Source organism: Botryllus schlosseri, chromosome 10 (genome assembly GCF_051294905.1).
Source record: "Botryllus schlosseri isolate E-star chromosome 10, Bs_hap1, whole genome shotgun sequence".
NCBI classification, from domain to species: Eukaryota; Metazoa; Chordata; class Ascidiacea; order Stolidobranchia; family Styelidae; genus Botryllus; species Botryllus schlosseri.
The window spans coordinates 18,822,477-18,835,605 of record NC_137245.1 but is presented as its reverse complement, the minus strand read 5'-3'; the positions used below and the strand labels follow the sequence as shown (position 1 = coordinate 18,835,605).

Genomic DNA, 13,129 nt, shown 5'->3' with positions numbered 1-13,129 from the left:
TGCCGCTGGTTTACGTGCAGCGTTAAACTATTCGTGTGGCGTTTTAATACCGGCTGGTCATTAATATCAAACCATGCGGTCGAGTTATTAAATGTAATCTTAAAACGGTACGAGTATGATCATATGAAAATATAACTGCGCTACTAGTCCGTCCGACGGAATGCACCGAACAGAAATCAGAATTTACGTCACTGAGAATTCAAGCGCAATGCGCTGTGGTGTGATTAACGAAATACGCTACGCACTGGCCTGGCAAATTCGCAATTAACACACAACTCTCGAACATGAGGTTTCAAGCAGACAATAATGATGATTACAAACGCGAAATCGCGCAGCCAATCAATAATTGTCTCTTGCGATTTCTAGCTTCGCATTGATTAGCTCGCATCGCGGCAATTGTTTACAGATTAAAACAGCGATTTTGGCGGCATTGGTACATTTCCGATTTACGTTCGCGAAGTATTTTGGGAGTACATCGGTCAATTCGCAAATTCAATTTGCATGTCGACGGCCGCCAACACATACTAATTGACTTATGTGTTGACGGCTGCACAAATTTCCTTCTACGGCCGCTGGTTGACTAACCCTGGACTAGAACTAATTCCACTTCCCGGTGCATGCCGCGATCTTATCAATAGAAATTCACTGTCTACCAAATGCCCAATAGTTTAATATTCGATATTGTTGTTCTCGATACGAGTACATCTAGCAATCAAGTTGATCGGAATATAGGTTCCCGGCTCAAACGAATCGAATAAAATCAGAATTTGCGCCACCCAGAATCTCGTTATGCATCAATATTTGACAATGGCATGGCATCGCCTACTGCACTTTAATAACGAATGAAACACTGAAAAATGACTTTGTGCGGCAATTTCGGAGTACGAATATATCAAGTAGGAAACAAAAAATATGGATGGTTGCAAATGAGAAAGCGTGTATTCTAATCAGAATCGTTATGAATGGGTTTTGAGTTTGACATAGTATTGAGTAGCTGTCGTTGCGACAGTTGTTTTCTCATTATATCGGTGTTTAAGCTGTATTGCTGCATTTCCCGATTAATCTCACTGGCAAAGCCTTCTTAGAGAAACGAATATGCGCAGAAATGAATTCCAATTTGGAGGCACACACCAACACATCCTCCAATTTCGCGCTCCGATTACGAAGACTATCACACGAAGCTAGCTAGCTCAAGAATGGTTTTGTAAACGAATGTGGGCGTACATCATTTAGATTTTAAAAAAGCAGATCGTCTATTTGGGCGGATGGCCGGGAGAGGAGATCTAGGATGGTGTTCACGTTGACGATCTTACGCGTATGATGAGCTTGCCAAAGAGTCCGGTAGTGCAGTCAATTAGAGAGTCCCTGATCTCTGGTGAACAATTAAATACGCGCGCGTATTACGCAGTCTCGATGACAGTTTTCGCAAATCAAAATATCCGAACTTGACGGCACCGATTTCAGGTGGTTCAGACCTGTGTCGTCTTTTAGAGCTCAAACCATGATACACATCTTCTGATCGTTACGTTTAAGTATTAGCGGGAATCAATTACGTACGAGTCTCTTTGCATTCGATGTTATTCAGTTTCGTGATGTCGCTCTTTAATCAATGTAACATAAAACAATCACCAATTAGCGTAAACTCGACCGCATTGTCTCCAAACCAGCGAGAGATAGGAGCCAAAGCATGCTAGGCCCGAGACGCGATAGTTAAGCCAGCAATGGTATCTTTCGCACCAGGCCTATCGCAGATGCTCAATTGCTCATTGCTCATGTATAGCCTATGCCAGCGATGATATCGTGTACGCCAGGCCGAAGACGCCAATACAGATGCGATTGCGCAGGCAATCGATAGTATAGAGTGAACCGGGCCTATTTCAGATGCAGGCTTGTTCGAGACGCGATAAACCGGGCTAGCGACAATTGCCACGCGCACGGGAATGAATGACCTAATTTCGCGACCATCTCAGCGGGAGATCATCACAGAATCTTCTCATTAATTGACAACATGCTTCTCGCAAATCGGCCCGGCGGAACAATGATAATACAATTATTGAATTGCAACTGAATATTAGAGTTTGAATGGTCGTTTCAAAATGACATGGTTCCGCGTTTCAAAAGGTTTCGGTCCCCGAAAGCCCACTGGCTTCGCGCCTGGCACACGCGCGTATCGAACTCGCCGATTTCTCTAACGAGGTCGCGTCGATTCGCCTGATTAATAATTAATTATTGGTCACAAATCACTTGGGCGTTTGAGCAATTTGTACGAGGTGGCCGCCACCTCGTAAATATGGTCACGAGGTGGCTGCGCCACCTCGTAACCTCGTAAGTCGGCGCCTATGATTGTGACGTCATTTGGACAATTAAAATCGCGTACACCCCAGGCCCCACCACCCGATATTATCACGAGCCGCCACTGCTCCAAAGAATGGATCCACGTTCTCCAACCTGAGAAAGACTGTCATGAAACGACTTGTTCTGTTCGGGTTTACATATATATTTACGAGCAAACATTTTCGACCATGAACAATTGAACATTTAGAAGACAAGTTTGCATACCAATATAACTGGTGATATGAATTTCAGGGTTGGAGCGTGCTTTGATAGCAATGAAACATTCCTTGTTCTTAAAAAAATCAGCCTTGTCGATATGGCATCGGCAATAAGAATGCGCCAAATCTGATAGTCGAGCTTTAAGAGCAGGTACGCTATATCATTGTCCGATTTATGACGAGTGTCAGCCGAAAATATTCGGGTTCATTTCAATATCAATACTATTCAATTGTATATAAAGTTCTGTTCCTCCAAGTAGCGGTTCCTTGCATTGGGACAAATTGTGGAAATACTTCTGAAATTTCCATTTCAAACGACTGTTCACTAATTTGATGAGCGACTGACAACTTCAAATGGAGGTTTCGCAGACATTACGAAGTCACCCTGATTGACGTTACTATCTCCATATTTTTATTTTTTCTACAAACCCCAACAAAACGTCTCTAACAGCAACATGTTTGTATCAGCAGGTTATTGGAAAATTGGCAATGAAAATGAGTTACCACACTACAATAGTCCATGTCGGACGATTATTATGATGATATGAGTCATGAGGTTTTAGCAGTTGTGGTGCGAAACTGCCTCATGCTTTCTCAAATTAAAAAATAAAATTAAGTTATCAAAAATTTTAAAAATTTTGAGGTCTCGCGGACCCCCGGTTGAGAACCGCTGCACTAGACCATTAACGCGCCAATAGTTAGGTATATCTATCTATGTCAAATTGTCTATGCTCAAAGCGTTTAACCTTTGAAAGACTCACACATCGCTGGTAAGAATTAATCATACTACATACGAATTTAATCTACATATCACAAAAGGGTGAAGCTCATATTTATGCACCGCCGTGCTGTCGAGTAACAACTGTTCGCAATTCTTACGTCATTCCACCCACGCGGTCCTCCGAACTAAACTATACGACCGCTAATGAAATAATGGCATAAAAAGGAACTTTGCCAAATGTGGCCGCTGGCCATGCTGATAGACATTGCAATACTCATCACAGTAACGACAGACGAATCGCATAAATCCCATTTATGTGCGTGAAAAATTTGATCGAGGTTGTATGAAAAAGCCTACTAAGTAGGTAACAGTGCTCAAACAGTACGAATGCACTGCATGGAAGGCATTGAAATATTCAAATTTGGACTATAACCAGCACACCAGGTGCCGAGAACTGATGGCTATTTCAATGGCGCATACAGATCAACTGTTTTGCTTCAAACGAACGTTGTCAAGGGCTTTCTGGTTGGGCGGTTTGCCCCAGACGCTCGCCAAAACATCTTTCTCCCGTCTCAGATTGAGGTACAGCGGGTGGTCATCGTCGTCACTGGTTTTCGATATTGACGTGGATGCCTTGATAGCAGCAAACACAGTCCCGTCAGTATCACTCAAGTGGAAACTGTTTTCCATCCATTCCAATGCACCATGAGCTGCAGAGAGGTCAGGAAAGTCTGGAAGAGACACGAGACAGATTATATATTATTGCAATGTAATGACCATTCATATTGAGCCATGCTTCTTCATACCCGATGCCAGTGCATCAGCCAGGCCAATCAGCAACGCGGACTTACAGTCCAGCGCCTCGCTGGATGCAAGCAGATGCATTGCCTTTCGTCTGCCGATAATCTGTCGTAGTCTGCTAGCACCACCCCACCCTGTATTAGAGGCGATGATGTAATAAATAAAAATGACATATCTGCTCTACCTCCACAAGTCAACATGCAGTTTCAAATAGTGTAAGCGTGATAATTATAACGTCCGTTTCACATAGCAATTCACTGGCTTGTGGCAACTAATTATGGGTATGCGTTAGGGTTGCCATACGTCCGGAATTTCTCTGTTCAAATTTGCGTCCGGGAGGAATTCCTAAAGTATGCCAAATGTCCGGAATTTTGAAGGCTGGACGTAGGCTCATCATTTTTTCGTAAATCAACATAAAAACATTATTTTTTAGGAATATTCATGTTACACGATATTTTTGTTAGCGCTGTGCACGATTTACCATCACATTTATTGATTTTAATATGTGTACTACCGCCCTCGCAAAGACTACAATATAATATAATTAAAAACAACCTTCATTTACTGAAATAAGCCTAAATTGTAATCGCAAATAAAGGAGAATGGTATATTCCTAGAGATCGTCAAGGCCGTAGAAATGCTTTATTCAAAGATAGTGGTTCCAAACGTGGGGGTCGTTTGCCTTTATTCTGGGGTTAGCGAAGATGTTGAACGTAATCAGCTTCCAAAATAGCCCGTGAGTAAGTCCAGGCAAAGATGCAGACTTCTTTTAGTAATCAGCTCTTCGATCTGCACTTTTAAAAAAAAATTACCTGGATACTTTCGCACCTCTCGTTTCTCCGTCTAGTCTAGTCTAAATAGTTAGGACTTTTCATGGACATTGCTGCTACAATTTGTAATTGATAAAAAAATTCAGCAATAGACTTGATGAGACATATTGAACAACTCGTAAAAGGCAGTAAAACTGGAATTTTTCTTCACCTGGAGTTATGCCCATATTCTTCTGCACAAATTGTATCTTTGAATCTGGCCACATCAACCTAATGAAGTAGCAATCAAATTAAGGCAATGTTTCATTCACTACCTGTGTCTGTAATCGATTTAAAACCTATTAAATTAGTTATTTGTACTTCTGCGGTAAATTTTCAGATAGACAGTTCGGGGCTTTGACTGTTGTATTTGGACTTCACTGAATCACTGTTGTAAATTTACAATTCGCAAATCGTCATATTTATTAGCAGCAACCCAGAACATTGCCACAAAGTGCAATAGAACAGGTGCGGTCGTAAAAGTAGCAAATTGTTGATTTTAATGCTGTGGGAGTGGGCTAGCATTATTTTCTATGTGGTCACATATAAAAGGTCAACTTATCATGTCTTCCATACTCTTATGACTCCACGTCACAATAATTGATACTCGAACAGACAGGCGCCTAATACCCAATAATGCCAAGCACTAACCACAGAGGTACAGTGGCTGTCGGTGCCACCAACACACGTACAATACTGTACCTGAAATCGGCCGCTGTGACGATCTCAGCTCCACCACCCAGGGCAGGACCCCGAACAGCAGCAACAGTAATTTTTGGTAACAACTGGAACGCAGTCAATGTGTTTTGCATATACATACACATGTCCATACCATCCTTAATTGAAGTGGACATATGCTACAGAATCCGTATTTAATCTACATGCAACTGATATTCCAACCTCAAGACTCCCCAATTTCGTTGCTAAGCCCAAATCAAGCCCAGAGCAGAACGCGCTACCCTCGCCGCAAAGCACCACGGCCTTCGATCTCTCACAGTGACGTAGCTTATTCACAACCTCTCTCAACGCTACGATCATGGTTCCTGTAATAGTTTGGCTTTTTAGTGACTTCTAGGCATTGTAAAATGGTGTCGCGAACCTGTGAATGCATTCCTCTTTGTAGGATTCCTTATCGTAACCACGGATGCATCCCCTCTCGTGTCAAGATCTACGGAACCTCCTGCGAGAAACCAAAATCAATGATCCATCAACTGCACTGCAGAACAGGCGTAGAATTAGATGAGCACCTTTTGACAGACGAATGAATTTCTCCTCCATACGTTTGTTGTCATATCCAGATTCCCCGTCTTTGTACACCCAGTGATACTTTCGACTCAAGGGTGCCACAGGTATCCTACCGTGTGCTTGGCGACAAAGCATCCTCCCTAGGTGTGCTACATAATGTAACACTTAACAAATGCTATCGAAAATACAATGCTCTGGTGCGCTATCAGTTTCTAAATGACAAATATGGCTGTGTTAGTGTATATATTCAAACCAACAGCAGATGAGCTAGCCTATATATGATTTCACAGAAATGAACACAACCATTATCAAACCTATGCTATATCCCATGTCCGTCAATCCACAACTGTCCAGTGTTCAGCTGTTCCCGTACAGCAAATCATCATAGCACTCGAAATTTCTCTAATAATTACCAATCCCAAACCGCACATCAAGTATCGATTCACATTTTATCCACGGGCGTAATCCCGAGAATACAGAAACACTGGTTCATAATCTCAGCGGTAGTCTCGCATAACGCGAGCCGATGTAGATTAACTTTAGTGATAGCGCCGGTGTTTCTGTCCTTTTCGATGCAATAACAGACGTCATAAAACTCCGTGAAAGTAGTGGCCAACTCATAGAGATAGTCGCACAGAGTGTGCGGTGTAAGTTCCTCCGTGACACGGTACAAGACTTCCGCAAACCTGCAGATCACTTTCGCCAACTTCAATTCTTTCGGGTGGTCCATTTCGACACCTCCCTTCTCTGTAACAGCCTGCTTGATGGAGCCCAACTTCACATCGGCGTTACGACGAATTGATCGTATCCGGGTGTAAGCATACAATAAATACGCGGCAGTGTTTCCTCGGTCTTCTAACATTTTATCGAAGGAGAAAACATAGTCATTGACATAGCTGTGGCAGAGATCTGCATATTTGATGCAGCCGTAAGCCACAGCTTCTTCAGCAGCTTTCAGTTCCTGTTCTGTCAAAACTAGGTGCCTTTCTTTCTGAATTAGCTTTTCACGCGACCGCTTCAAGCCCTCGTCCAAGAGGTCAGCCAGACGGACCGTGTCACCAGAACGGGTTTTGAATTTCTTCCTATCTTCGCCAAGCACGACACCAAACCCTATGTGTTTTACGGTCTGTTTTTTGGGATCGTACCACCCAGTTAATTTGGCAGCACCGTAGATAGCTTCGAAATGAGAGCTTTGCCCCGAGTCAGCGACGTATATCAGCACGTCACCTTTCTCGTCAAATATCCTTTGCTTTATGGTCGCCAAATCGCTTGTGTCGTAGGTAAACCCACCGTCAGATTTGACGACGGTTAGCGGTGCCTGCGCGCCTGGGACAAACATCAATGTTCGTCCATCTTCAACTATTAGTAAACCTTTTTCTGTCAACTCCTGAACCACGTCGACCATCATGTCTTGATAAAACGATTCGCCCCGTTCGATCAAACCCTTTATTTGCAAGCGGTCGTAGATTTTCTGGAACTCGTGTCGCGACACGTCACAAATCAAATTCCACGCTTTAATGAAGTCGGGCTCTTTCGATTGCAATTTCACGACACACTGATAAGCTCTCTTCTTGAATTCCTCATCCGAGTCGAATCTTTTTTTCGATTCCTTGTAGAACGCTTGCAAATCGCCGATGGGAGGAGCTTCTCGACGAAAATTTGGAAATTTATCGTTCAAATGCGCGATCAGCATTCCGAACTGCGTGCCCCAATCGCCGATGTGATTCACCCGGAGTATGTCATAACCTAGATATTCGAAAAGTCGACTGATGCTGTCACCGATTATAGTTGATCTGAGATGTCCGACGTGCATTTCTTTTGCGACATTCGGTGACGAATAATCGATCACTAATCTCTTTTTTACCACAAGAGGTCTCGGCTTGGGACCGTTCAACAGTATATCGCCCACCGATTTCCTTATAAATTCTTCCTTCAACCTAATATTGATAAATCCAGGTCCTGCAATATCCACACTTTTAACCAGGTGATTCTCGGGAAGGTTTTCGACAATTTTCTGAGCAATGTCTTTCGGGGCCATTTTTATACCTGATTTTTTCAGTATGCCAGATATCCCCATTGCACTGTTGCATTGATAATCTCCAAACTTGTCATTCATATTCAACGTAACATGAGCTTGCTGAGAAGATATTTCCGGCAGCGCTTTGCTGATGGCCATTGAAAAGATCGTCACCAAATCACTACACACATTTGTCAAATACTTGTTCGACTGATACTCCATGATTTCTTCTTTCAGGCTTTTTTCTAATTGATTTCTTTGATACAGTAACTTCTCGCGCTCCTTCGTCATTTTATCAATATCTTCGCAGTTCAATTCTGTATGGTTAAATTGATAGGTCCCATTTTTCAATTGCTCAAGTTCTTTCATCAATTCATCAGTGCGTTTCTCCTGGGACGCTACCAAATTTTCAATACTTTTATGTTGACCATCTGTTTCATTAGACATCATAAAGCTTATGCTTACACAGGGTAAAACCTTTCAGCGAACTTTTTGCTGCAATCAGAACAGGTAGTTAGGCAAATTCAGATTGCATCACACAAAACTTCCAACAAAACACGCGTAATCACTCAAGCGAAGCTCGACTTATCAAACCATAGCCTTTACAAACATAACATGTCTCGGTAGTGTGTGCGAACGACCGAACGTTTTTAGTAGGATAAAACAATAAAACGACATAGGTATTGATATTTATTGATTAATGAATGTATATGATCATTCAATGAGGTAATAACGCTATCCAACAATTGATTTTACTGAATCCATGAACTGAATAAACTCGGTCAATGGCTGCAATCAGGAAATGAACCCGAATATTTTCGGCTGACACTCGTCAGGGGTAATCGTCAGCAACTAGTAGAGAATTCAAAAGAACAGCGTATCTCAACAATCGTAACACAGGAATTACGAACTTACATCAACGAACGTGGCAATTTTCACAGCACGTTGGTTCATCCTGTAACTATTCATGAAATATGCAATGGGTGGCTGACTTCGTTAGAATAGCATCTTCTCATAATAAAAATAACAATACGTCGAGATAACACTTTCTTTGATAAATTTGTGATCCGTCGAATTACATTTTCGGTAAATTTCCATCAACAATTTCGTTGTGTCGACTAAAACAGGTCATTTTGTGTGTAGCCTATGTGTATCATGAGTCGGCTTGCCGCAAAAAAAAACATCAAGGACAAAAAAATAAACTACGTCCTTTTCCGATTTGACTCCCGAAATACCCGTATTGTGTCGTTCAGGCCAACATTTCGCCATTTGTCGTGGCTTTTTTGGCCATTTTAGGCTAAAATTGAGGACCAATTGCCAAAAAGGAGGACATTTAGGCGAAGGGAGGACATTTCTTTAAAAAAAGAGGACAAAATCTCCTAAATGAGAACGTAATTGGTAACCCTATCGTTGGGATGCTTTAGTCTAGGGGTGTGAAACATGCACGTGCGCGAATATTATACACAGGCATTTCGGAGCTGACCCTTTCGACACCGGTACACATGAAGACACGAAGTTTTTGCAAACATACGGCTGGGCAAAGTGCGGTACCAAAAAGATCCGTGGCGAATAAAATGATCGTCGCTTGTTGCCCAAAACATTCGATATACCCTATTGCTAGATTTATCCGGTTGTCGAAATGGTCGGCGCCGAATACTCCCATCCTTGCAATCTGAGACCCGCAGAGGAAAATAATGCACCCCAATTTGCAATCCCGTTCATCACATAGGATTCACAGAACATGCGCTGGTTAGTTGCACATTCTCCATATCACACATGCCCGTAGAACGTAGCATATACTAACATTACAAATCCATATAGTATATTTCGTTGTGTTAGGCATGGGTCGCGAGATGCCAACTACTACAACTCAGATTTGGGTCACGCTCAAATAAGTTTACAGCCACTGTTTTATCATTACAATAATTATTAGATCAAGATATCGTATACTCCGTGAAGTTTAAAATGTCCGCGACATCCGCTCCACCATAACTCTACCGGTGGAGTTCGGTATATATCAGGGGCGGGCAACATACGGCCCGCGGGCCGGATCCGGCCCGCGAAGGGGTTTTGACCGGCCCGCCGAGAGTTTTTACTCTGAAAGTGGAATTTTATTCTGAGATTATCGACAAATTTTATACGTCACAGAATGAATCCAAGTTTGCCAACCTGAGAGAGATGGCCGGACGTTGCTCTGTTCGGGTCTACCTACATTGTCGACCATGAACCAGTGTTGGGATGACTCGAGTCTCCTTGAAAAAATGACTTAACTTGACTCGACGCTTCAGAAATGCAAATTGACTCGTGACTCGAAGCAAAATTTACGAGTCAATTTCAAGTGATCAAGTAATCGATGTCGATTAAATCGCTGTATCTTGTATAAGTTCGAATTGATGATGATGATGATGATGATGATGATTGCCAACCAACGAATCAATGATTGTGCCTACATTGTTATATCACAAATAAATTGATCGCAAACGCAGTGATCGGAGCTTATACAACAGCTTGCATTGTCGTAAACTTGCTCACCTCAACCAACCCTCTTGTATATAATTTAAATCAAACGAATATCGCTCATTCATTTATAATTGTATATCGTGGATAAGTAGCAGGGTAGGGTATTGGACTACATCATTCTTAAACTTTCTGAGGTTTAGTATATTATCCTGTATTTTGGCTGATATTTAAAGACTGAGGCTATACAGCTATACTTGCGTAGTTGAGCAGTTCTGCGTATGCGTGAGCGATACAGCGCCTTTTGCACGTATGATCAACTCTTTATTCGTTCCTCACCATCTGTACTTGAAACAGTTAGCAAAATGTAATGACTTTGAATCATTGTCTAGTACTTTGAAATTCCAACTTGACTTGACTAGTGAATTGACTCGTGAGTCGTGACTTGACTTGACTCGACTTCACTCGAGTCACCTCCAGAAATCGAACGACTTGACTTGACTCGAGTCGCCTTTGAAAATCGAGTGACTTTAACTTGACTGAGTCAAAATGTGCAATGACTCGAAATGACTTGTGACTCGATGGTAGTGTCTTGATCCCAACACTGCCATGAAAATTAACTAGGAAGGCTGCGTTCCAATATAACTGATGTTTGCGTGCAGTCTTTACTGAGGGTTTTCGCATACGACATGTAACCAGACTTAAAAAAAACTAGTTGACAATATTGAAAGACCACATAGATGTCTGATTGAGTTCAATAGCTGTTGTAAATAAATTCATTAAATAGGCCTACTGTTTTTGCTTTAAACTTGAAGTTTACATTAAATACAATCGATTCCTTGTATAGGTGGATAAATACGCGATTAAGGTATAATGTATATATTCTGTAATCCGGCCCGCCAAGTGCTTCATTTTCCCATATCCGGCCCGCCGACCGGAGAAGTTGCCCGCCCCTGGTATATATGGTTGTGTCTGGTCACAATACCAAACTCGCCGTTACAATGCATCATTCGAGCGAGATAGTGTAATGGTTATGCGTCCGGCTTCTCGAGCGGTAGGTCATGGGTTCGATCCCCGGCCGGGTCATACCAAAGACTTGAAAATTGGTATCCGCAGCTATCCTGCTAGGCGCTCAGCAATCACGGATAGCATGGAGGAGAAAAAAAACGGGGGCGCAGACTAGATGACCTCATGGGGCCGTATCGCAACTCCGTCGTCAAAGCACCTCGATGGTGCAGGCGAAAAAGAATATCATATCTCTCTCTCTCTCGAGACTGATTTTGGGGGTTCCGGGGCCACGAGCGGAATAAAATTTATATTTTCGCAATCAGTACCGCGGTACCTCTCGATTGATATACCCGGTTTAGAAAATTTAATGCTCGGCAAACCGGTCAAAAATTACCGTCAAATTGCCTTCAGCCAAATGGAAAGTGTGACGTGAACCAATTTCACTGAGCCGTGAGATTTGCTTGTGTCCACAGCTCCACATCATATAGGACACTATGATGACACTTTGCAATGCGAGACCTCGCCGTTTTGAACTGGAACAGCAGAATAGTCACAATGATTTGCAATAAATATTATTCATTATAATGTTTGGTGTGAAAATAACATTTTATTGGCGTGGGTTTTTTTAACACTCTTTTTTGATGCGCATTCCATTTTGTACACCAACAAATACTCTATAGAATGTATTCGATGTTTACATAGCTAGTTAGATGTGTATTGTGGTGGATTTCTGTTTTTATAAATCAGTGAAAATGTTGGGTTCGGCGAAGGCTTGAAGACTAGCGTAACTGTTCCGCAGGTTAGGAACCGCTGATATATAATAGACATGTAAAAGGGTTGTCGCGCAATTGCGCATTAGGCTACCGTCAATTTAAATATATATATATATACATATATATCCAGGGCCGTAACAGCACTTCGTCAGGCCCCCCAAAAAACTTTGGTCTTGGGCCCCCCATAGGGTTATAGACCGAACGTCTGGGGGGCTTCGCCCCCCAGACCCCCCTCCGGCGATACACTGTTTACCACTATTCATCATATTCATTGGGATTTTCTTTAGTGGATCAGCTTTTGTCGCCTAAGCGCGCGAAGCGCGCAGAATTTCTAGTATTCATGATTTCATCGGTCAGTATGATCGGGAATTGCATACGTTGTTATCAATTTTTATCTTCTCTCTGCTCACGTAATCAGATTTGCCGGTAGAGCTGAGTGAGGTGTGTTTGAAAAGGTAGGACCACTCAATAATAATTAAACATCTTCGGGCGTATACCCGTTGGCAGGAACAAAACAGCATCTCGTCAGGCCCCCAAAAACGTGGGTCTTGGGATCCCATAGGGTGATAAAATGACCCTCCCCCCATCACGTTGTTCGCGTTTGTCACGAAATTACCCGTACCGTATTGTGAGCCAGGGCGAAGCGCGAAAATTTTCGATAATTTATGATAAAATCGCTCAATCAGATCGGCGACTGCATATATAATATATGCTATCAATATATTGTCCTGTCTACTCACGTAATC

General features: G+C 42.4%; 2 protein-coding genes across 2 annotated transcripts; both read right to left on the bottom strand.

Annotated features, from left to right (window-relative positions):
* Positions 1 to 3,570: 3,570 nt before the first annotated feature.
* Positions 3,571 to 6,355, bottom strand: LOC145448392 (ethylmalonyl-CoA decarboxylase-like). The gene is made up of 7 exons (XM_080326773.1): positions 6,131 to 6,355; positions 5,983 to 6,063; positions 5,784 to 5,926; positions 5,586 to 5,719; positions 5,056 to 5,114; positions 4,080 to 4,208; positions 3,571 to 4,004 (listed from the first exon to the last, which is right to left on the bottom strand). The coding sequence occupies exons 1-7, from the start codon at positions 6,261 to 6,263 to the stop codon at positions 3,757 to 3,759; spliced, it is 927 nt and encodes a 308-aa protein (XP_080182899.1). The 5' UTR covers positions 6,264 to 6,355; the 3' UTR covers positions 3,571 to 3,756.
* Positions 6,338 to 8,690, bottom strand: LOC145448390 (arginine--tRNA ligase, cytoplasmic-like). The gene has a single exon (XM_080326772.1). The coding sequence runs from the start codon at positions 8,593 to 8,595 to the stop codon at positions 6,571 to 6,573; it is 2,025 nt and encodes a 674-aa protein (XP_080182898.1). The 5' UTR covers positions 8,596 to 8,690; the 3' UTR covers positions 6,338 to 6,570.
* Between the last annotated feature and the right edge of the window lie 4,439 nt (positions 8,691 to 13,129).